The sequence below is a fragment of the Anser anser genome (assembly GCF_964211835.1).
Source record: "Anser anser genome assembly, chromosome: 26".
Classification (NCBI taxonomy): Eukaryota; Metazoa; Chordata; class Aves; order Anseriformes; family Anatidae; genus Anser; species Anser anser.
In genome coordinates, this window is record NC_139747.1 from 6,123,633 (window position 1) to 6,148,576 (window position 24,944).

General features: G+C 47.2%; 2 protein-coding genes across 2 annotated transcripts in view; one reads left to right on the forward strand and one right to left on the reverse strand.

Moving 5' to 3' along the window:
• Positions 1-140: 140 nt before the first annotated feature.
• On the reverse strand, positions 141-20,684 carry TACR1 (tachykinin receptor 1). The gene is made up of 5 exons (XM_083811557.1): positions 19,826-20,684; positions 6,725-6,919; positions 2,387-2,537; positions 1,901-2,097; positions 141-1,506 (listed from the first exon to the last, which is right to left on the reverse strand). The coding sequence occupies exons 1-5, from the start codon at positions 20,224-20,226 to the stop codon at positions 1,215-1,217; spliced, it is 1,236 nt and encodes a 411-aa protein (XP_083667683.1). The 5' UTR covers positions 20,227-20,684; the 3' UTR covers positions 141-1,214.
• Positions 20,685-23,265: 2,581 nt separating this feature from the next.
• LOC310886671 (tetraspanin-15-like) overlaps positions 23,266-24,944 on the forward strand; it is an 81,119-nt gene continuing 79,440 nt past the window's right edge. Inside the window, exon 1 of the mRNA XM_083811559.1 lies at positions 23,266-23,744. The gene's annotated coding sequence lies outside the window, so the exon portion shown is untranslated. The remainder of the gene's footprint in view (positions 23,745-24,944) is intronic.

The following is a 24,944-nucleotide window of genomic DNA, read 5'->3' on the forward strand; positions in this document are numbered from 1 at the left end:
CCACCCACCCCACCCCACCCCACCCCCCCTTGAGTGTATCTTCATACATACATTTACTGGCCAAAGGAGCCCTTGGTGTGAACAGCTCCAGTGAAATATTGCACCATCTTAACAAGACTAAAACATGAAATATATCCTAGTTACACATCATAAACTTAATGTTTTATGCACAAGGTAGGGGGAGGAAAAAATAATTTTTTTCCTGATTTAAAGAAAAAAAAAATCCAAGGAAGTGAAAGTGAATCATTTCAACCCTCCTTTGAGTAAAAAAAATCATGTCACTCTTCAAACTTTTTATGTTGTGCCCCTTTCTGGTTGGCTCTAGACATTTCCAAGCTTGAAAAACTTTTCAGTACATTCAGTCAATTCTTCTCTAGACCTCCACAGGCTTCCAAAATCTATGCAAGGCACACCTCCTTGGGCCTTTTAGGAAATCACAGTGATTGATTTTGGCACATATGGTTGATTAGTGGCAACCAAAGTCTGGCTTAGTTCTGAATCCCTTTCAAGTGCCCTGTTTTGATGCAAAGCTGTGTCATGGAGTGGCGTTCAGCAGAATAGCATCATGCAGAGGAATGCAGGTACTGGAGATGATCTGAGACTGGTGCAAAAACACCAGGCTCTGAGACAAAGCACTGAGTGGCTGAGGGTACACCTTGGATATACAAACTCCTGAAGATGAAAACAGCATTTTTGCTGGATTTTTGTATTGAATACCCCTATGGATACTCAACCAGGAATGACAGAATTAAATTAAAGGTAGGAACAGGAAATACTGGTTCATTTTTCTGTGGAGGCTGAATGCACTGGGAGACACCTGCTGCCTTGCACAGAGCAAGGAAATGCCTGCCAGCATTGTACTTATGGTTTAGGAGAAACCCCCATCTATGTTCCATTTCTGCATCCTACCCACCCACCCAGCACATGGCAGGTTGGACAGGCAGCAAGCAAGGTGGAGGCCAGAAAACCCTTCTTTACATTTGGACATGAGCCATAATGGAGCACATGAGACCAGTCCAAAGCTTTTGCCCTCAGGTTCACCCGAGGGCAGCAGGTGAGTGAACAGCACAGCAAGAGGTGATAAAACAACACAGAAAAGCTGGCACGCTGCAAAACGGGGTGATGATGCTGGTTGGATCAAGCGCTGGAGCATCCCAGTGAGGGAAAGTGTATGGCAGGACTCTCATGGGTGCCTGATGGAGCCTGGGAACTGATTAGGTGAGTGTGTTGGAGTAGAAGCTGAAGCTTTCGGAGACAGTTTTGGAGTCACTGCGGGAGGAGCCATTGGAGGTCATGTCTACAGAGAGACGTTTGGCTTTGTTGCTCTCCTCCAGCTCCTCCTCAGCTGCACCAACCGCTAAGGATACGGTGGTCTCTATCCGGCTGACCTTGTACATGCTGCTCTGTGTCTGCAGGTACCTGGCTGACTTCATTTCCAGGCCCTCGTACTCACCAGCGCTGACAAATGGGCACCATCGAAATACATGCTTGAAGCCTACACGAAACCTGCCAGGGCAGAAGAGATGGGGAAAGGCAGAGGTGAGGAATGTACGGATGGGGAAAGGACACCATTATATGTGTGAGGCCAGAGCTAAGCACTGCAAAACAATGAAAAAAATGCTACTTTCCACTAAGTGGTGAAAAAAAAACACTGATAAATCTCAGTTAAGTGTGAGGGCTGTCTTGATACATGCCTCATATCCTGCAGGGCCTTTAGGAAAGACTTATTAAGGTAAGTCTTGTATTATCCCCACAATACAAGCAGCCCCTAGCAGAGTATGGAACAGAGCTATCCTGGAAAATCTCTCCATTCAAAGTCTCCTCCATCAGACTCCTCTGTGTTTCCATCCTCTCCGCACCCTGCTGTGCTGAGATGCTGCTGCAAGTCATTCAAACCCACCTGTCATTGAGGCAGCAATAGATGATGGGGTTGTACATGGTGGAGCTCATGGCCAGCCACATGATAGCCAGGTAGACCTGCTGAATGAACTTCTGCAGGTACCACTCACGGTTGAAATACTGCAGGGTGAAGTAGATGTGGTAGGGTAGCCAGCAGAGTGCGAATGTGCACACCACGATAATCATCATCTTCACCACCTGTGAGAAGAGAGGGCAGGGAAGCAAAGTCATCTGTTGACACCCCAGAGGTGGGGTGTCACACTCCAAGAGGGGCCAGGGTCTTGCCTTGGAGACCTTTCCAGTGAGGAACACATGGCCAACACCTTGACTAAACCATGCATGGTCATGGAGGACACACATATGCAGGACACGTCCCGCACCATTAGCAAAAACAATTAAACGAACTGTGACCTGTTTCCACTTTGATAAACTCTTTTTGGCTGTGGTTACTTGGGACTGAGCTCCTAATGTGCCTGAAGCTCCTTACCTTCCGCTTAGCCGAGACCTGCTCATGGTAGCGGTCTGAGGAGTCACCAGGTATCTCGCTTGCCCAGAGGGTGATGCTGACCACAGTGTAGGCGCACCCTATCACCAGGAGCGGCAAAAAGTAGATCAGGACGGTCATGCAGAAGTGATACCTAGAAAAAGTGAAGGATGTTGAGTGTGTCCTCTACCTATTCAGTTTTTTTCTTGCAAACCAATCTTGGAAGCAGAGTTTCACAGGGGCAGAGGGAATTTGGCACAATTCCTGCAGAGAAGTTGACTGCAGAGCTTGGGGTTAGGAAGAACTCCCTAGTTTCATCCCAATCTCCTCCAAGCCTTCACTACTGGCTTTTGGCATGCTGGCACCCTCCCGAGATGGGATAGATAGGACTTGTATTACCTTTGTATAGCAAGGACACCTTAGCTGATGTGGCTCTACTATCACTTGTACTCTACTTACACCCCAATTTATCCTAAAGATGAAAGCTCACTCTTATCAGACCTTTCATCTAGCAGTCCTGTTCAATTTTTGTTTTGTTTTGTTTTTTAACATTTAAAGAATGCTAACATTAAGCTGAAGAGAGATGCAGGATTTCCCTGAATGGCAAATGCTGAGTCTTGGATGCACCTTGCCTGAATCCTGATCCACTGTAGGTTTGGCCAGGCTCAGGCAGCAGAAGGCATAATCCTGGTCCCCTCTGCCAAAAACACAGCTGTGAAGAGCTTGAACAGCTGTGTGCAAAAGACACGACAGTTATCTTTTTTTTTCTTTTTTTTTCTTTTTTTTTCTTTTTTTTTTTCTAGTTTATAATTGCAAAGCCAAAGCTCAGAGCAGGGCTGCACGAGCTCATGCTCTCACCTAGAGAAAGCCACAGCATGAGCTGTGGGAACGTCCTGCTAGCAAAAGATCAATGTAAGGTTCATAAAGACAATATGGTAGAAATAGACTTTGCATCCATTGTAGCACTGGTCCATGCTGTATTTCTTCCCAGTGTCAATCCAACTGGTTCATTTGGACTTGTGAGCCTGGTAGCATCTTGAAGGGAGGATTCGCAGGTGCAGTGAGACTGACTGTCAGCACACAAGGAAGACAGAACTGGGTGACAGAAATATTTTCATAAACCTGGTGCATATAGTTGAGAAAGGCAATGAGTTAGGGTCCTTGGATGCCAGGCACTGGGTCACACACAAATTTTATGTGGTATTATTATACCTAAACCCTTCCCTGTCATAGAGCGTTTTAAAAACCTTCCTGTGAATTCATCAGCTGTGTTAGTTTTCCAGACTCATGGAAAGGGCAGGATCTTTGCATACTTTTTATAACGTGGATAAGTAAGCATAAAATCAAATGAGAGTCTGAACTAAATAGTTAGCACAGATTTGGGGTTGTTTTGCTATGAAGTCAGTGGGAACCACGAAAGGTTGCAATAGCCATTGGGATTACGGGGGGTTCAGGGAAGGATTTGTATTAAATAGTAACTGCTTAAAAAAAAAAAAAAAAAAGCTTTAAATGTTGTTTTTAACAAACAGGAAGGGAATGGCTGGTCTGACCTTGCAAGTTCCTTCCTACCATCAATGCTTGCAAAAACCTCTCTTCCCTGCAGAAAGACAAGTGATAGCGCTGCAGTTTTCCAACAGTTTTAGGGTACTTGCAAGAATTTTCAGGGAGCTACAGCAGTGCTAAGTGGGGTATGTGCCCATTTCAAATGCAAGGTGCTGCATGTGTTCAAGGCAGTCCAGGCTCTGTAGCCTTGCACTCGCTTGCTGTCCTAAGAGCTATGATTAAATAATCCCTCCGAAGTGTAATGAATGGGTCAGGCTCTTCATGCCTGATGAAACTCCTGCTGCTCTGGCAGGGATGGGGTTGGCCCCGGACCCATGCTGCCATGCCATCTCCTCCTTGTATTGTACCTGCAATCTCATTTGGCCTCCTCTCCACCCAGCACTAATTGCATTTCAGCTGGATTTTGTAGGGCTGTTTTCTATTTTGCTAATTAAAGAGGCGTCTCTGTGGCTCCACAATGAGGCTTTTGTTCTTCCCGTGCAAAGCAGGGTCTTAAACCAGAAGCAAACTCTTGAGGGCGATGCAGAAAAGCCCCAGAGCAACCAGAAGAGCCATTAAAATAATGCAAGCAAGAGGTACCCTCACTTTCAGAGCTACCTGGGCATGGTGGGGAGAGAGATTTCCAAAGCATTCTGCTGTGTTTTTTTTTGTTTGTTTGTTTTTGTGGTTTTTGTTTGTTTGGTTTGGTTTGGTTTTAGTACTTCAGGTGCTGAAAACCATCCATTTGTTATTCTGTCTTCAAGGACTGCAGTATCAGACCACTGAGAAAAGCCTGGATTTTGCAATGTAAAAGTCTTCAGTGTGAAGATTTAGGGTCTCGTACAGGATGGAGGAGCCCAGAGGAAGTAAGGGACAGGGGCATGAGAGGAGAGGGCATCTCCTTTTGCCTTGCAAAGCCCAGATGGTTGCTGCAGGCTCTTATTTGCCACAGAGGACGGCAAGTGGAGCAGCTTTTCCCCTTCTTTTAACAAACCAAAATGGCAACTAATGAGATCGGAATAGATCAGACATCCATTTCAAAATCAAAAGTGGGAGAGGGAATCAGTAGTTAGCAGCAGCCAGCAGCTGCAGAATCAAATGTAGCTGAGTTTCCAGCTCCTGTTGCAGATACGGCACCTCCTGCTACTGTCTGCTTCCTTAAATAACTGCACCAAGGCCATGCAAGCAGGAAGGGTGTTTGACAGTGGCCCAAACACTCATCTCTGCAGAGTTATTTTGGGGCAATAAAATAACATCTTGTGCTCTGCGCTGTGTGAGTTTGTATGGTCTGGAGAGCCTCTGCTGTGCTCAGCCTGAGCTGCAAATTATTTTCCGTCCCCACCAAATATTCAGACTTTGTTAAAAAGATTAAGCTTAGCATCTGCTTTCCTGGCTGCCCTCAACTGCCTGCAGGGCCTCCAGCTCACCAAAGAGCATGGGATGCTCAGGCTTTGAAGTGGCACCCAGATTCCAGCAGCAAATTATTCATGGGTTAATAGCGGCATTTTTCTCCCAAATTAGCTCTTGAAAAGGTGATGGTCCTGTCATAGAATCATAAAGGTTGGAAAAGACGTTCGAGATCATCTGCTCCAACCATCCCCCTGCCACCAATATCACCCACTAAACCATGTCGTATGGCTGAACAGCAAATGATCTGTCAAAGTGTTGCCCTGAGCTTGCACTGGTCACTGCTTCAGTCTGGGGAACCTGAGGGCTCAGCCCCATCCTGGCCACATGAGCTGAGTTTCTTGCACTGGTCCAGAATAACTAAGGATGAAGACACCTCTGGAGGTCAGCTGGGCCAGCCCTAGCTTATTTCCTGCCTTGCAGAGAGACCTTTGCCAGGCTCAGGTTGGCTTTGAACACCTCTTCATGCATGTGTGTCCCCTGCTTTGGCTCCAGTACAATTTCACAACACTATTTCATTGGTCCATGGAACTGGAGATCACAAATGCCTTTTTTCTTTTTTTTCTTTCTTCTTTTTCCGTAACTCATGACATTTAACTCACTGCATGACTCACAGACTTCAAAGAGCAAACCATGAAGGACTGCATGCTGGCAGTCCAGGGGGGTTGCCCAGACCCATTGGAAATGCCAGATTTAATTAGGTGGTACATTATCGTGTAGGAAAGGTGCTTGCTGAGCCCTCCTAGCCAAACACTCACCTTCCAGCCTGGGCTGACACTGTGTAGAGCCTGTTTTCAGAGCTTGTTTTTTAAGTAGCTTAGTGATTTTGGGGGCATTTGGACTCAGCACATCCCAAAACAGATTTCTCTGTTATTGTCTGGCCAAGATACACCTGACAAAACCCTGTTCGCTTCTTGCAGGAATAACTCACACCTCCGGGAAGCCTTTAGAGACATAGGTTGCAGAAAAAGTGCTGCAAAAAAGAGAGCCATGTCTGTGTGTGTGACTAAGCCTCCAGGGGCAATGAAGACTACATCCCACAGCCAAAATATTGCATCTCAGCAGTTTTACACGAGTAAATCCTTTTACTCAAGGATTAGCATCCCAGAAGTGCTGGAAGTGTGGCAGAGCATGAGGCAACGTTTAAATTAATTAAATTAAATTAAATTAAGTTAAATTTAAATTTAAATAAACCTTAATACACCCCAAGACGTCATGGATGGAGATTTTGCTACTGTCTACCAGGTAGCACCAGCTTTACCTAGGGTAGGGAGAAGATTTCTTCATCACAGGGGTCCTTCAGCCCTTCCCACCCTTCCCACTTCTTTTTTTTTTTTTTTAATATATTTTTATACATTGACTTGTCACTGCTGCTGGGAAAGTCCAACTCACGTTTTTCCATACACATCGGTGCTGTGCTCTGGCCATGCCACCAGACACACCAGCCGGCCTGGCAGACTCTCCATCACTGAGTAGTAACCCTGGGGGAAGGCCAGCAGGAATGCCAGGAGCCAGATGACACCAATGACCACCTTGGTGGCAGTGGCTGAGAGCCGGGGTTGCAGTGGGTGGATGATAGCCATGTACCTGCAAGGGGGGGAAGAGGAAAAATCAAGGCTTGAAAGTCCCTACATTGCAGCTGCTGTCTCAACTCTCCCATGTGTGGGTTGTACTTTTGACACCCCCTTTGCGCATCCTGGCAGCCCCCCACACCACACAAAAAACATCAAAGAATCCCTTCTGGGAGGGGTTCCCAGCCAATTCTCTTTCAGCAACCTCACCTTGAGATTTGAGTCCCATTTGAGACACTCATTGGCTTTAAGCTGAAAAACAGTGAAAAACACAACCAGCAACCAGCTGCTTCTGCAAAGACCAATTTGCGCAACGCCACATGCAATGCTGCCATCTGGCAGCACCTGCTTTGGCAGCACCCAATAGTTTTGCACCCAAGCAAAATCGCATCTATACGGTAGATCACAATGCCAAGTATTATAAACAGGAGAACTGAAAATAAGTATACAGGAGTGGCACAGGTGAGGCAATCCAAGCTGTCACCTTTGCCTGCCTGGCCTATGGGATCTTTCATCCTGAACATTAGTTGTCATACATGAGGCAGACTCCAGCAGTGACAGGGCAGATTGAATTTATCCTTCTGCAAATCTGGTTTTGCAAAGCTGACAGCAGTGCTGGAAGGATTAAGTGAGCATGTTGGAAATTTATTTTCCTCCCCCATGACAAGCTTCAGAGAGAGCTGCTATCATATAACAAGGCGACACACTGCATTGTTCTGCATGTGTTACCACCCAGGGTATATGCAGCCTTCTCTATTTCTCTCCTCACCCCAACTCCTTTCAGATGATGGTAAGCTTTTTCTTTTAATTTTTTCATAGATGAAAAGTACTCCCTGTGTTGCATTTTTGTGTGGCCATCTGCTGAGACAAAGGTTCAGGGCTTAATATTGACATATGCAGGAGGCACTGCCATCAGCTCTTCCTCTGCTCTGGGGTACCAAACCTTATCAGCTTTGTTCAGCTGAAAATTCACCGGATAATTATCCCTCTGTAATCTCCACTGGCTGTTTTGGTACCTGAAATGGAAGCTGATTAGGAAGAGTGAAGGCAACGGGTGTTAGCACTGCTCTGACACAGTGGCCAGCAATGCACTTAAGGGTCTATGAGGCCTCCTGGTTTCTGCATCCACATTGCCCATTTTCCCCTCATTGGACCACAGTCAGAGCTGGATGAGGTTTGGTTGGGTTTTAGCACAGGGTTCAAAGTGTTTTATCCTTTGTGTCTGCTCCCAAGAAGCAAGGTGTCATCGCACCCAAGTTTGCAGCTGTGCTCAATCCAACAGTTCAAGTTCAAAAATGTGAAAGGTGGAAAATGAGGGATTTCTGAGAAAGTTGGGCCATTTCTGCTGAAATATTTGCCTGGAAAAACATCTGAAATTGCGACCTCTGGAAAGCAAACCAGCGCCTGATTGCAACCAGCCAGAAATGCTCTTACATCTCTGACCTAATTTCTACCTATGAACTTTGGAGGACTTTACTCATCAGTATGAAGCACTTTATGGCTGCACAAGCCCTTGTAGGTGATAAAATGTCCAAATAATTGCTGAAATGATGGACTAAACCGCAAGCACGTTGCATAGAAACCTTTCCAACTGCCATCGATTTGTCTGCAATGCTACCTGCTCTTGCATTCTTGATGGTGAGGAGACAGAAAAATTAGTAAGACTATCACACTGAAGAGCCAAGGAAGAAAAGAAATGCACCAGCATGGCAAGGACCAGGTCAGGGAGCAGGAGGGAGTGAACTAGTGGTGTTTTGGGTAAAACTGCCCCTAAATATTATTTTTTGGCAGCAATTCCCAAACTGCCAGTCCTAAGTGACATCTGAAATAGTCCTCAGGGATGCTCTGGGCTTCAGCCGTCTATCAGGAAAAAAAATGGAAATAATGCCAGTTCTCACAGACAGGGGCTTTGACAGGGAATTAAAAAATATAATAAAAAGGGTCTGGGCTCCTTGGATGAGCTGGTATTATGGACCACAAAAATGCTGGAGATAGATGAAAATGTACAAACATGCTGAAAATAATTAGACCATTATTTCATATTAAGATATCGTAGAATTATATGATAATTGTATCACTAAGCAGAAAATTGTTCTAACATTTTAGGAACTGTTTCCTTTTTGGTTTTATCTTTTCCTTGACAAGAACATTTAATGCAAAATTAAAGTGTGGAGAAGGGGGGAGCAGAGAATATGATTTTGTGGCCTCTTTAGCTCAGATGACAGTCACTGGCTTGCTTATATTGGGGTGGAAAAGCATCAATATGGGGAGTAAACCAGCTTCTTTTGCTTTCCTCCAGTGCTGAGTCTGTCCATCTCAAATAACTTTCATTTTCTTGCTGATGAGTTAGACTTTACATATTTCTCTACCCTGTAAGTTTGTGTGTTCCTGTGTGTGCTTTTCTGGGAATGCAGCTGCAACGCCCAGAGTATCTGCAAGATGCTAGTGGACGTTTGGCCCCACGTGCAGTTGTGGGCAGGTGGTTTTCAGCATTGGACTTTAAGGCATCAATCAGAGTTTAAGTGCCAGGGAGCTATGCCCTCCTCAGCTCGGCCTCACAGGTCCCAGCCACACCAGTGAGAAGCGGGCTCTCAAAAGCAGGCTAATGGGTTTATTAGCTCATATTTCTCCTCACAAAGTGTCTCTGTGGCCCCACCTCGTCCATCTCCCTGTATCCTATTAGAGAGATATATTTCTTTCTCCACCATCCGAGAGGGTGGTTTCCTTGACTGTAAAGGAACTGGGTGTTGCAGCTTGCTGGGGAGCAATCATTCTCAGGAGGCAAGAAAGAGGGGGGACACTCTTGTATGAGTATCCTGCCCTCGCCACTGCAGCATGCAGCAGGTAAAGAAACACCATGGGCTCTTGAAGTCCCAATTCTTCGTGGGGAATGGGCTCTTAGTTGAGGATTTAAGGGCAGATTTCATACATTAGGGAAAGGTTTATTTCCTGGTGCTCTGCAGGTGGTGCATGGTGTGAAGCACCAGGAACAGGGGTGTTTGCCTTGTATTAGGCTGCAGAAGGTGTTGGGTCAGGAAGACCTGCTCTTCAAGATAGAGTGACCTGCTGTTGCTCACCTTTTGGATGGGAGTCCCCCGCATTCGAGTAAAAAACTGCAGGTTTTGCAAGCCCAGTGCTGCTCAGCTTATTGCAGGAGAGACCCAATGCTGTGCAGCAGCACATCCCTTGCTCCTTTCCCCCAGAATGGCCACCACTCTGCAGTGGGGCTGCTGATGGCTCCATTTGTCAGCAGCTTAATAAATCCACCCCATTTAATTGGCCTGGCACTAAAGGACACAACTTTATGCCAGATACTTTCCTTTTTTCTGCTCAATGACATAGGCAATGCCATTTGCTGTTGTTTAAATATTTTATTGCATTTTGGAGGGGGGGTTGTTACAATGATGATGCAATAGCATTTGAGTACAATGTTGTACAGGGTAACTCTGAGTGTATCAGTCATTAAATATATAGGTGGCTACACTGCCTCAAATGTACTATTCATCGCATCTGGAAATCTGCAGTCTGCCTGGATAACTAACATTACACAATTCTTTCCACCCTCAAGGAGATGTGATTAAATAATAGCAAAAATTTATGAGGCATTTTTCATCCCAGAGTTTCCTTATCTTCTTCATTAAGTAATAAGGATACAACAGATAAGAGATGAGTAACCCATGGGATGCAGAATTTATGCTGTGTTTTACTGCCCAGCAGTTTCCCATCCTGAATAAAGAGGGTTTTAGTGCAGTGTCAGTCCAGAGAGGGGCATGCAGCCTAGTCAAAGTAGATGCCCTGGACTGAATTGGGTCAAATACTTGAAAGCAATTGCCTTGAGATCAGATTTTTGCCTGCTGGGCATGGAACAGGTCCTTCTTACCCTAGAAACAAAAAAAACTTCTCAGTGAGAAAAAACTGCTTTTACCATGGAATCATTAAGGTTGGAAAAGACCTCCAAGATCTTCTGGTCCAACCCTGCCCCCACCATCAATATTGCCCACTAAAACATGCCTCTAAGTACCACCACATCCAACCTTTCCTTAAACATCCCCAGGGATGGTAATTCCACCACCTCCCTGGGCAACCCACTCTGGTGCCTAACCATGCTTTATGTGAGGACTGCATCACAACAGCATGAATGCAAAAATGCCACTCCTCCAGCAGGTTTAGACAGCAAAACCCAGCCCACCTGCCTCATCTTGTCATTCTGGCCTCAAATGCCACATATCTGGATGATGTCTGAGGATGCTAGCCTGTCCTCAGACCCAAGTGATGCTCAACACTCTGGAAAGTATCTTCATCAAGCAGGAGGCTGCAGGTTTCTCACAGGCATTTCCCCGCAGCACCAATGCAGCGCAGCAGCTTTGCATTTTGACAGCAATTCCATGTTTCCTTCAAGCACTATTAAAAAGGACAAGTTAGCCACAGGCAAACAGTGACCTGAATTACGCCAGCAGCTTTGCGATCTCCCATGCCTTTCCGAACAGCACTCCTCATGATTCAAATGCCATGGCCATGTTTGGTTTGAAAAGCCAAATGCAGACAAAACAGGATCAACCCCCAGTTATTTGCAGAAGGCTAGTAAGGAGGCATAAGGCTCCCTCCTGCATTCATCACATTTGCTGATAGTGCCCAGGTAGGATGGAAGAAAAGGACCCAAAGCACCCTGTTGGGAGAATTTGTGCTGGTGCTGTTATTTGAAGCATCTGTAGGACCTCATTAACTACTGCCTAAAGAAAGTGATTAGTCCTGGCACTGGTTTATAGCTGGGGAATGAAGGTGGGAAATACAGGGTTAATGACCCATGAGAGCTGTTGCACTTACTGCATTTGTGAGTCTCACTGCACCACTGAAGTGTTAAGAATACATTAAGAAATCTATCAAATAAGTGAAATATCTTACCCGAGGCCCTCAAACTCCTATGGTAGCTTGTGCCAGCACCCACCCTGCAGATGAGCACTGTGATCACCTCAGAGGCATGTCTAAAACCTGAGTCTCCTACACCTCCCAGCCACCAAACTGTTCAAACTGTTGCTGTTTCATCAGTTACACATTTATTGCCACAGGGATTTTAAGCCCCCTCCTCTTTCCAAAGGAGGATGTAATTTATTTTTTGACAGGCTGAATTAATATCTAATGAGCAATGGGGAATTAATTCTGTCAGACCAGAGACTACGTCTGGGAGCAGGGACATAAAGCATCTTTGATGAGTGACCCCTAACCTTGTCCATCCCCAGCCCCCTGCTTTCTAGCCCCGGCTGGGAAATCAAGGCTTCAAGCCAGCCCTGTGCTGGGTCTCCAGTGGCTTTGTAGAGTTTTTGTAGTGTTCAACTGTGCTTGATTTTTTGAGAATGCAATAAGCTGCTTCTGTTATTGCTAGCTGGCATGTAGGAAATGGCACAGGGCAGCTGCTGCAGGGCTGGCCCCAGCTTGCCCCTTCAGGCCCACTTCACTCCCCCTTGCTCTTCATCTTCCAAATTACATCCCAGCAGAGCAAGACTACACATTGTCAGGCATAAATCAAAGTTCTGCCCTGCACCCCCCAGAAGACCATTAAGTCAAGATTAAAAAAAAAAAACACATGCTATATTAGGGTGTAAATGACTAATTAATCTGTCTGTGCACTGATGTAATTTGTCCTCTCCAGAGGGTTTCTTTCTGCATTAATTGCCTCTTAGGGAAGGCACTGGGTCACTGAGCTGGCGAATATATTCCTGGTATTCAGCTGGTTCATCCAACCTGGGAGTTCAAGCTTGCAAGCTGTAAATAATTTTCCGAGCCAATTTTTCTGCTGCAAATAATATGGGGTTGGGGAGATATTAACAGGTCTCAGCTGCAGGCTAGCAATTTTAATAGCCACAGAGGTGAATGAAGGTTTGCAGATTTGATACTTACTCTGCGGCTCCTGCTGGCAAATTGATGGATCTTGAGATGCCTAATGTAATTTAAGCCATTTGGAGAAGAAAAAAAAGTGGGGGGAGAGGGAGGGGAATGTAAATAAGATTCCAGTTTGATTGCCTAGCCCTGCTTGCTGGTCTGGCAGCATTAGTGCTGGTGAACATAGGAGAGGGGGGTATCTTAGTGAGCAAAAGCAGCAACTTGGCTGAGGAGCTACAGGAGGTTGGTCCCACTGTATGTCATTTTTATAGCTGGTTTAGAGTGAAGACACTTTGCAGAAGAAGGGAAATTGCTTTGTATTAACTACCTCAACTGCTGCCCTGTCCGAACTCTGACTTCGTGGCATGGTTGTCACCCTTCTCATTGTCCATTCCCAGGCACTGTATGTTCTGTCTGCAGTGTTTTTGTTTATGCTCACTTAAATCTTTGAGACTAGAGATGATTTTTTTTCTGATTCTGCAGACAATCCAGGATTCTAACCTTCTGCTGTATTCCTGGTCATCTGTCATCAAGGAAACTCATTCCTCCTTCAGAAGTTTGCTAACAGTGCAGGCAAATGGTGGTGCTCCGAAATTAATCTGGGTTCCACGGAGAGAGAAAACGTGAACTGTTTGTCTAAAGTTGCTCCCTCCTATTCTCCATAGATATTTCAACAGCCTCTTAGGGATGTCCAGAGGTGGTTTATTTGTTTGTTTTCATTTGCTCAATGTGTGGCAGCAAATTAGCTTGGACTCAGCATGGGCACTTTTCCTAGTTTCTCCTGGGACAGAGTTTTGTTTTCTTCCCAGTAGCTGGTACGTGGGCTACTAAGATGGTGAAGGGCCTAGAGCGGAAGACGTATGAGGAGTGGCTGAGGTCACTTGGCCTGTTCAGCCCAGAAAAGAGGAGGCTGAGGGGAGACCTCATCGCAGTCTACAGCTTCCTCAAAAGGGGGAGTGGAGGGGCAGGCGCCGATCTATTCTCCTTAGTCACCAGCAATAGGACCCGAGGGAATGGTGTCAAGCTGAGGCAGGGGAGGTTCAGGCTGGATATCAGGAAGAGGTTCTTCTCTGAGAGGGTTGTCGCACACTGGCACAGGCTCCCCAGTGAAGTAGTCACAGCACCAAGCTTGTCAGAGTTTAAGAAGCATTTGGACTGTGCACGTAGTCACATGGTCTAAAATTTTGGGTAGACCTGTGTGGTGCCAGGAGTTGGACTCGATGATCCTTATGGGTCCCTTGCAACTCAGGATATTCTATGATTCTATGTGCCGTGTCTTGGATTTAGGAGCAACATAATGTTGATAATGCAGTGATGTTCTAGCTGTTGCAGGGCAGTGCTTACACTCAGGTAAGGACTTTTCTGCTTCTCCTACCACCCTGCCAGTGAGAAGAATGGGGGTGCACAAGAAGCTGGGAGGGGACACAGCCAGGACAGCTGGCCCAAACTACCAAACGGATATTCCATACCAGACCATGTCATGCGGGACAATTAATAGGGGGTGGCTGGCTGGGGTGGGGAAGACCACTGCTTGAGGATGAGCTAGGCACTGGTCAGCAGGTGGTGAGCAATTGTGCTGGGCATCACATGCTTTGTACATTCTGCTGTTATTATCATCATTATTACTATTTCTCTTCCTTTTTCTGTCCTATTAAACCATCTTTATCTCAACCCATGAGCTTTTACTTTTTTCCCCTCCCAGCTCTCTCCCTCATCCCACTGGGGGGGTGATGGGGGAGGTGAGCGAATGGCTGTGTGGTGTTTACTGGTCATGAAACTAATTTGGTATTGGTACTCAGCATTGCCATCACCTTCATACTTCAGAAACCACCTTTCGAAAACTGCTAATAATTACACTTTTTCTACTGAGGGAGCCAATCTATGAGGGGGACAGAGAGGACGTTTTTCCCCACTTCTTCCCTCTCCCTCTCTTTCACCTTCCCCTTTTTCTCCAGGATAGTTACAATAGCTCTTCAAAACTCTAAATATCCTTGGGATGTTCAAACCAGCATGTTCCTATTGTTACATCTCCTGAATGTATTTCAAGTTTAGTTTAAGGTTAAACAACCACGTAAGAATGCCATCCAGAGATCTGGCCCGGGGCAGGACAGTTACGAGTGGCAGGGAGGGCGGGAGGATATGGGCAGGCACCTATAGTAGCAGGCACCTCTAGTGCTTTGGAACTTCACACCTGACCAAGTGCAGAATCCTAGAAAACCGGCAAAATGCTTGAAAAAGGTGTGTCATCACCCTGACAATTCCAAAGAGACACAAATCACTGCAACACGCTGGGGCTTGGCCTACACTTACCAAGCTGTAATCAACACCAATCCAACCCCTGTGACATGCCCCATGGCTGGGCCAGAGAACCACCCTGTGCCAGTGTCAGTCACCCCATATGCAAAACAAAACAATGGATGAGGAAGTCAGGTCATTTAGAAAGGAAAGGAACTCCTACTCAAATAGGGGAGAAGGAAGAAGACAATGAGGCAGGCTACCCCAGCATAGGGCCATCACAGGGAACAGGAGGATGAAGAGAAAGAAAATCAGCAGTAACCACCCAATCCCTATCCCTGGGTGAGCTGCGATATATGCAAAGACTTTCCAGCCATTGTCCAGGCAAGCACATTGTCCCCTGGCTGCTGCAATGCTGGGATTTTAGGGCTGGTAGCCTGGAATTAGAGGTCAGGGAAGCCAAGCAGCTGGGATCCCTCTCTAGGGAAGGGGGCACTGAGAAAGCCATTGGAAATGGGGCACAAGCCCTCAGCCTCTGCAGGCGGCTCCTGTCAGGTGTGAAGGAAAGGGATCCCTTCAAGGAAGACGTTGTGGGGTTGCTGAGGCTCGAAGAACAGCAGATGCTGACTGCTATCACAATGCTGCACCAGCGGCAATATCGCACCCACCGAGACTCCCTGATTCCCATCCATAAGCTGAGTCATTGACTGGAGAGCCAAGGAGTGATCAGCAAGACTCACTCAGTCTTTATCCTTCCCATATGGCCAATGAAGAGTGGAGACTAACGGGAGACTATCGTTACTTGAATGAAGTCACGCCACAGCTGAGTGCTGCCATGCCAGACATGCTAGAACTTCCATACAAACTGGAGTCAAAGGCAGCCCTATGGGATGCCACAACCAATATTGCTAATGCATTTTTCTCCATCCCTTTGGCAGCAGAGTACAGGCCCCAGTTTGCTTTCACTTGCAGGGGCGTCCAGTCCACCTGGAATCAACTGTTCCAGGGGTGGAAACAGCCCTACCATTTGCCATGGAGCGATCCAGACTGTACCAGAACAGGGGGAAGCTCCTGAGCAGCTGCAATACATCGATGGCATTATTTTGAGGGGCAGCTCAGCAGAGAAAGTTTTTCGAAAAGTGAAGTAAGAGAGTCCAAGTCCTTCTGAAAGATGGTTTTGCCATAAAACAAAGTAAGGTCAAGGGACCTGCATAGGAGATCCAGTTTTTAGGAACAAAATGGATGATGGGCATGGTCAGATCCCATGATGTGATCAACAAAAGAACAGCTATGTATCCACCAAAAGCAAAAAGGAAACACAAGCTTTTTAGGTGTTGTGGGTTTTTGTAATTCCAAATTACCATCTGATTGTAATCCCTGTCTATGAAGTGACCCAGAAGAAGAAGGATTTTAAGTGAGGCCCTGAGCAATAACAAGCCTTTGAACAAATTAAATGGGAGATTGTTCATGCAGTAGCCCTTGGGCCAGTTCTGGCAGGAGGAGATGCAAACAATGTGCTCTACGCCACAAATGCAGAGAATGGCCCCAGCTGGACCTGCTGGCAGTAAGCCAGAAGGAGACTTGAGGTTGACCCCTAGGGTTTTGGAGTTGGGGATACAGAGGAGCTGAGGCCTGCTATCCTCCAAGTGAAAAAGCAGCACATGAAGGGGTTCAAGCTGCTTTGGAAGTGGCTGGTACTGAAGCACAGCTCCTCTTGGCAGCCCACCTGCCGGTGCTGGGCTGGATGTTCAAAGAGAGGGTCCCCTCTACACATTTAGCAAAAGCCACCTTGTTAGTCAACAGAAGGGGAGCTGCCAACCCAGCCGGCCCTGCCCAGTCCCACCTCTTACGTACTGCAGAAGGAGATAAAGTCCCTGTGGTGCACATAAAGGATGTGCTGAGGAAGACAGCCTGGGTTATTCAAACCTCAGGCAAAGGCAAACCCATCCGTGGGACTGCTTTTGCTCAAGGACCTGAGTGCACTGATATGCTTGACAGCAAAGCACGTATCATACTGTCTAGTGCCAAATCAAGCTGCCTGGCCTCCAGTTCTGCAGGATGCTGAGACGCAGCATCATGGTTTTTCCTGAGCAGACAATACCAGCTGCCAACCTTGACTTCTGAATTTCCTGCCATTGTTGCAGGGGTCAGAATAGTGCTTGGTATAAAATTAATTTTATATTATTTTTTTTCCCTGGGTGGTTGTGCCCAGTCTGAAATAGGTCCTGGTAAAACAGCAGTCCTAGGTTCAAGGAAAAGCCTTTTTCTTGCACAAATCCATGGCAGGCCTTGCAAAAAAGCCACTGGGAGAATCAAACCCACTTCCCTTCTTGTTCTCTCACAGATGCTGTTACAGCTGTGCTGAGTCTTTCAAAGGTGATTTTGTACCTTCTGGTGAGGACATTCTGGAAACTGCTTGCAGAAAGCAAAAGTGGAGATGATTTAGGTGAGCAATCTGCACCTGATGCTCCTCTGAGCCTTCAGGTTACGTATTCAGCTGCTGTGATAGATGGCTTAATACACCTTGGGAAACATAAAGCACATTCAGTTCTGTATTTCTATTTTTTGGTGAAAATCAGAACCCCAGTCATTTCAGATACTGTGCATATAACTCATTTTGCTGAGCCTTCGTGGCTCTGTTACTCTTACAGAGAGTACTGAAGTGAAGCACTTGCTTTCCATGTTACCACACCACTTATGTTGCTTGCCATGTTATTTTTTTTTTTCTTTTTGGGTCCCTGGAACAAGTTCCTGCATCTAACACATTTAATTACTATTGTCAGGTCTCAGGCACAGGAAAACAGGCCATTTTCCAGCACTTAGAGATGCTGCATGCTCCATGCCTAAGGGTCAGAAAACAGGCTTTGCTGCCTCCATTCCCAAATTTCCCACCTCCCTCAAAATCTGGGGCCAAGAAATGCAGGAGGGAGCTCTGTGCAGGCAGATGGGACAGTATTTGTACACCAAGGCTGCAGCTTCTTTTGGCTCCTACTTGGCAGGTGAGCCAGGCCTGCATGCATGAGTTTTGCAGTCCACCCATGGGAAAACCCAGCCTCTGTTGAGGGATTGCACATATAAGAAGAAACCTGGAAATGCCAATTCCCCCCAGAATTCAGCCCCGGGCTCCTGGACCTGCCTTTGCTCCCCATTTTCCTCATTGTCCCCTAGCTTCCCTTGTCATATTTGCTTTTGCAGTTGTTCAGGGATGCAGACTGAAAGCTAAAGGCAAGCTGAAAATAAAAATAAATAAATAAATAATAAAAATGAAAAAATCATCTGCCTAATTCATCCTAACCTGAAAGGGAATTTGCCCACTGATCCCCAACATCCTTAAAACAGACAGTCCTGAAACAGAGCCAGCAACACCATCAGGTGGGAACAGAGCCATTCTGGTAGCATTCCTCTTTTTATTTATCACTGCTTTTGTTTTCCTCATATCTCCAGTACCAGAGCTTTGCTATGTCCAACTGATTTTGGGGAGAGGTAGGCTCACAGGCTTATAACCACGCCACAGCAAAACAAAACCTGAGCCTGTTTTTAACGACCATCATCCATCTCAAGCTCCGTTTTCCAAGCTGTTAGTGTGTGACTTAAGGCAGCACTGTAGCTTCTTGCTGGGATATATCTGTGCCAGCTTGTGCAGTACTTACACTTCAGCTCAAAATGTGCTGGCATATGGTAGTGCAAATCCCCCCCCCCCCCCAAAGCGGAAATGTGTTTTACTCCCTGGAAAGTAGTACCAAAAAGAGGTATTGCAGAGCAGAGCTGTCTTTGGGGAAATATGCTGCACTGGAAAATGTGTTGTGCTGGTATTCAAGAGGGAATTGCAAAGCTGCTTGGATGTATCAATTTATAACTAGTGCTAGTATGAAAAAGCCATGAAATCCAAGATTGGGAGATTGGGTGGAGGAAGTGAGGGAGTTGCCTACCAGAGATGCTTGGAGGAAGCCTTGGCATGGCTACTTCATGTCTGTCAACCTCTGCTCCTTCCCTTTGAGGTGACAAATGCAACATCCCTTGTGCCACTGCACCCTACCAAGTGCTGCTGAACTTTCTATCCTGTAAAACTGCAAGTGGGATCTCGCTCTACCAGCAGTCCCCAGCCCGTCAGTAGCACCCAGACAGGTGTCAGTAAAAGGAAAAGCAACTAAATATGCTGGCTACAGCCAAATGAGATGAATCCATGGCATCTCCCTCCCCTTTGACTCACAGTAACAAAATCAAAGCAGTTTTGCAAGATTCTGCAGCTGGGAGGGAACATGATGACAGGCAATGCAACAACACACACCTGCCAAGTTGAGACGCCTTTCCCAAGCTCAAGCATCTCTCAGAGGCTCCTTAGGCAACCAAGATCAAGCAATGGGAAACACCTCCTGCAGTACAGCGGCACAAGTTCAACACATGTATTTAGTGCCCCGAGGTGATGTCTTTTTGTGCCAAATATCAAGTTTGCTTTTAAATGAGAATGTTGGGGAAAGAATGGACAGCTCTGGAGAGAAGCTGGGAAGGGAAGGGAAGGGAAAGGACAGAGCAATGCTACAAACGCACACCCAATTACACACTACCAACATGCCTTCTCTTGAGCTCCTTTTGCAGAGCAGACAAAGAATTCCCTGAGCCCCCCAGAGACAGGGTGAGGAGAGTGCTTTTTTCAAGCACCCTTACCAAAATGAGCTGTATTTTAACTGCAGTGTTCTTCTACAGCCAGAGATCAGCCGGAGCTAAGCACAGCACCCAGGTAGAGGCAGATCTGCAGAGCAGCACCCTGCAGGGTGCAGGGAGGGTTTGGGGTTTGATGCTCGGAGCTCACCTGTCCAGGGCGATGGCTGTCATGGAGTAGATGCTGGCAAACACAGCAGCAATGGGGAAGAAGTTGTGAAACTTGCAGTATATCAGACCGTAGTACCACTCATTGTGGATGGCGTAGGTGAAATTCACCACTGTGTTGAAGGCAGACATGGAGGCTTCAGCAAAAGCCAGGTTCACCAAGAAGTAGTTGGTGACAGTGCGCATCCTCTTGTGAGCCAGGATGATCCACATCACCACCACGTTCCCCACCACTGACACCACCACGATGAGGGCGTAGGCAACAGCCCACAGAGCCACCTGCCACAGGGGCTGAATGAACTGGTTGGTAGAAGAATCATTCAGGGTGGTGTTGAACAGCCACTGGTGCTTCAGCTCTGCTTCCAGCGGCACAACGTTATCCATTGCGATGTGGTGCGCCAGCCCAGGCGCAGGGATGCCTTGAGGCACAGCACCCTCCTGCTTTAGGGTGCAGTAGCTCAGGGTGCGAGTATGCTTCGGGGCACTGGTCTGTCCTGGTTAGGCCACCGCAGATCAGGGAATGCAGCACGTTTGGGGTGCAAGCGCCTCCTGGTTCATAGCGCAGCCACTTTGGGGTTGAGAACCCTCCCGGCTCCGCGCGCGGTTGCTTTGGGGTGCGCAGCTGGTGGAGGCTGCGGCTCCCTCCCGCCTCCGGGTGCGGCTGCAGCGGGGCGGCCGGCCACGGCAGGGCGACGCCGCTTTCGGGGCACAGCGGCCATGCAGCCGCTACCTCCGCGAGCTCCCGGGGCTCGGCAGGGGCTCGGCAGGGGCTCGGCCGGCGACGCGGGGCTCCTCCCGGGCCGCGGCTCCCCCCGCCCCGGCCGCAGCCGCTGCCGCGGAGCCGAGGCGCGGCCCCGGCTTTTATGGGCGGCGCGGGCGGCGCCAGCGAGCGCTGAGCGGAGCCGGAGCCGGAGCCGGAGCCCGGAGCCCTCCCCCAGCCCCCCCTCCGCTCCGCCCAGGCTTCTCGCAGCCTCTCTGCAGCTGCTTTGCCCCCTCAATCCCCCTGCTCTTGAGTTCGTGCTGAGGGGCTGACGGGCGTCGGGGTCGAGCCCGCCTGAAGCGAGCTGCGGTTCGTCTCTACAAAGTCGCTCGGAGTTTTAAACGTGCCTTGAGGCGTAAAGCTTGCATGCAGCCTTTCCCATGTTACAGCTGCGGTGTTTGCCCGGTCAGTTCTATGCTGTGGATGGTGAATGCTTTGCATCCCCTACGAGAAAAGCAAACGCTTGACTTCTGCCTAGGAAAGGGCACTAACAGCTTCCTCCCAGTGCAAACGGGATGTTTCATTTTGTGCCCCTTCCCTAATACAGCTGCAAAGCAAGTAAATACAGCTTCTGTCAGGCTGGCGAAGCCTTCTGTGCAAAGGAGTCTTTTGTAGTTGAAATCCAATTAAGCTGCAAACAGATTCACACCCTCCTATAGTCCAGGTTTGTGATAGCCACCAGAAGGGTGATTTTAACTTACTCATCCAGTATTGTATTATTGCCAAGTATGGGCAAAAAAACAATTGTGTTGTTGCCTGCTAGAAGATCTGTCTTTCCCTTGGGATGCACCAATGCAATGAAGAGAAAAATCCCTTATGAAAGCTGAGCACGTCCTTCTGGTTTGCTAAAGGATCCTCCCAGCTTGCATTTTCAGGATGCAGACTCCAAAATTGGTGGATGAGGAGCGCTGAGTTGGACATGTCCAGTTGAGGAACCCCTCCCAGGTAAAGCTGCAACTCACCAAACACTGGGAAAAATTGGGTTTGAATTGCCCAACAGAGCTCTGTACATGTCAAGGGAGGATGCACGGCTCTTAAGCAAGAGCAAGCACAAAGGACTTGGGGTTGGAACTAGATGATCTTTGAGGTCCCTTCCAACCCAAGCCATTCTGTGATTCTATGATGCTGAAAATCTTTAGTCCTTAACACCAGGTAAGTAGTTTAAGTGGGACTGAGCTTTTTAAAACTAGGATGGGTGAATGGGGAGATATATTTCAACCAGGGCTTCTGCATTTCCAGCAGCCCTGGGAGCCAGGGCTGCCTGAGAGACCACAGTGGGGTCCAGTGCAGCAAAGCGCTCTTCTTGTATCTGGATGCTCATGGACCACTCGATGGCAGCATTGCTTAAAACTGCAGCAGAGGAATGGGTGAGCAACCTGTCAGGGCCTGGGAAGGCTGGCTAGTGATGGTATTTCCAACCCTCCCCTTCATTTGCGTTCCAACCCTCCCCTTCACCGAAGTGCATTGCTGTGAATATGGCTAAACCCGAGGAGGGGCGCCCTGGCAGGAGGGGACAATGTTAGAAGTCATCTCAGCCCACCTTAGCAAACCCTTTCCCATTCCAGGAGACCCTTTACAACTTCTTCAAATCCCCTTACCTGCTCCAAGATGGTAACATTACCCCAAAGACCACTGCAGAACAGAGAGAGATCACATCCATGTCCCTTCCTCAGCTTTCCCATTAGGAAAAAGGGGGCAATGCCTTTGCACATTCATGTTGGAAAGAACTAGCTGTTTTTTCTTGTGCTGCTGCCATGCAAGGAATTGAAATGCAACCTGACATCTTGACTAAAGCAGGCTGTGGAAGGGGCATGTGTGTATTGAAATGTTCAGGCCACTGGGGGATTTTCTTTCTTTGTTCCAGAAGAGATTGCAATGGGAAAAAAAAAAAAAAAAAAGAAAGAAAACCCACATGAGGGAGAGCAGATGAATTTATTACTTGGCAAAAACAAACAGAATATTGCAAACTTGTGACAACTAATTAATGCTTGCAGGTCCCTGTGAAGAAGCCAGCGCTATTCTTGGTGTGAATGTACTGGACTATTCCAACAAGCCCCCACCTTCCTTTTCCCATGAAACCATGTATACCTTCACATGTTTCCGGCCCTTTCAGAGCAAAGAAAAGGGCTTTGTAATTGTCTGATGGAGAAAACCTTGACTTTTCCTGTTATGTTTTTCAGGAGGACAGGAACCTCCTTGACTATAGGTTTCCCAGCAGAGTCCCCTGGGCCAGCATAACAATGTTGCTCACATACAAAGCGCAGTTATCTGGGAGGAAAAACTAGCTTCATCGTTAACGAAACCATCAGAGTTGGTCTTTTTGCAGCCTCTACAGTTTCAGCTCCTCCACCCACCCTGGCCAAGGGGTTGGACCCTGTCTCCCCATTGTACAAAGCCAGGTGCAAGTGACACCAGTGGCGGATTCAAGACTTGCTCTTTCCCAGAAACATGGCTGCTGGTCCTAAGCACCAAACTGGGCAGCAAATTGCAGGCTGCTGACAGAGGCATTTGCATGGTTTCTTGCTTGGGTAAAAAACGTGCAGGCAGATCAAGCTGTGTTTTAGATTTTGCGTATGGCACCAGTGGGGGATAGCAAGCTTGCACCCAGCAAGGCAATAACATCTTTTCCTAAAACATCTGGATTTAGAAGGGAACATCTACCCTGGTTTATCCCTCAAGCAGTGGAGGAATGTGTCTCATCCTTAAGCCAATGTGCACACAGAGGAGACAGCAAGGAGCTGCACAAGCCATTTTCCGTGGCACCAAGTGGTGCCTGGATACTCATCTGTCCCTCAGCAGAAATAACTCACTTTGCCAAGCAACTACTCATTATTAGTTTGGAGATCTTACCATCTAAAAGCCTCACAAACAAGCTGCTTCCTGCAAGTGGTTTGCACATAAGTATGTGAGCAAGTGAGCTCTTCTCCAATTTCCCTACCTTATCCATGATAATGTTGCCTTGGCTTTAAATTGAGCACAGCTCCCTCTCTATTTTTGAGGCCACGTTTTGCAAATGGTTGGTGTTTCCCAGGCTGGGGCTTTTCTTTGTTTTGTTTAATGAGTGCTCTTCCTGCACCTAGATAGCTCTGTGCTTAACGCCTTGGAGACTAAAGAACAGGGGTGGACGGAGCCTTTGCTAAATGTAAGTTTTATTTTATTATTATTTTTTTTAGTAGGGCGTATGTGAAGCCTACTTGTTTGGAGTGGCTTTAGCTGGGGGAGAGCGGGTTTATTCCCCTGGAGATGAAAGACTGTGCTTGGGTGAGGTGAACTGGGTGTGAGTCTGTTTAAGGCAGCACTGCAGAAACATGAAATGTTCTAAAAGCTCTTCAGAGCAGTTTTTTACATTTCCTGACTTTACAAAATTAGTGTGTTAAATGGTATCCTTAGACATGAGGATTCTGGGGATGTTTTTGGATGCTTGTGGGTTAAGTCACCGCCTGCCTTTGCTAGAACTGCATTGCACAGTGGCAATCAGCAACGTAGCTCTTAAGCAGGTGAATAAGAAGTGATTTGTGCTTTTTGGGTGCTGCTGGAGCTTCCATAGCCTCCCAGGCCAGCGGAGCTCCTGCTTGTGGATTTAAGCCCCTACATGGGCTGTAAAAGTGCTTAAAGCTGCTGCATTGCATCATTTCCATTGCAATAGAGCCTTTGTGCAACTGCAATATCTCCGGGCTTCAGAAGCAAGACAAGAAAAGGAAAGATGGGGTGGTGGTGTATTCGTAGAGTTCCGTGTAAGGTCACTGAGGAGCCCAGAGGCTGTAGTGATGGGCAAAACACACCAAACCATGCTCGAGCTTTGTACAGCCACCAAAATCAGAGCCTTAACAAACACAAGTATGGGGAAATGGCCAGCATAGAAAGTCATGAACCGGGGGAGCAGTGGCCGGGTAAGAAAACATCCTGAGGAGTCAAAGATGTGCCCAGGGCTAAGCAGCAGGGGATGGTTTTAAAACCCTACCTTATGATGTAGTCAACCCACCCATACCACTGACTACTGACGCCTGCAGTAGTCCTCAATTCTGGAGAGGAAGAGGAGAAAATAACTGGAATTATACAAAACAACAAAAGAAAAAACAATAGCAAAATAAATTACAACGCTTTATTTACTGCTATGCAGTATGTGACACTGAGATAAGCAGAAGGAGGAGAAGGCTGTGCTGTCTAGGGGGGGACTGGTAACAGGTTACTAGAAGAGCCATCAGAAACTAATACTGATGAGGCTTGCTTTATCTGTGAATGCCGTTACTGAAATGCCATCTACCTGGGGGCTGCTGAGCAGACCTCTCCCAGCTTCTGGCAATTATTTGCTGGTTTAATCCAGCATGTGTCATTTTGCTAT

Excerpts from the sequence above, each read along its gene's own strand:
- TACR1 (XM_083811557.1), bottom strand. The coding sequence starts at position 20,226 with ATGGATAACGTTGTGCCGCTGGAAGCAGAGCTGAAGCACCAGTGGCTG. Across the intron at positions 6,920-19,825 it reads ACAGCCATCGCCCTGGACAG|GTACATGGCTATCATCCACC; the intron begins GTGAGCTCCGAG and ends CCCCCCTTGCAG. Across the intron at positions 2,538-6,724 it reads ACCGATGTGTATGGAAAAAC|GTATCACTTCTGCATGACCG; the intron begins GTGAGTTGGACT and ends CACTTTTTCTAG.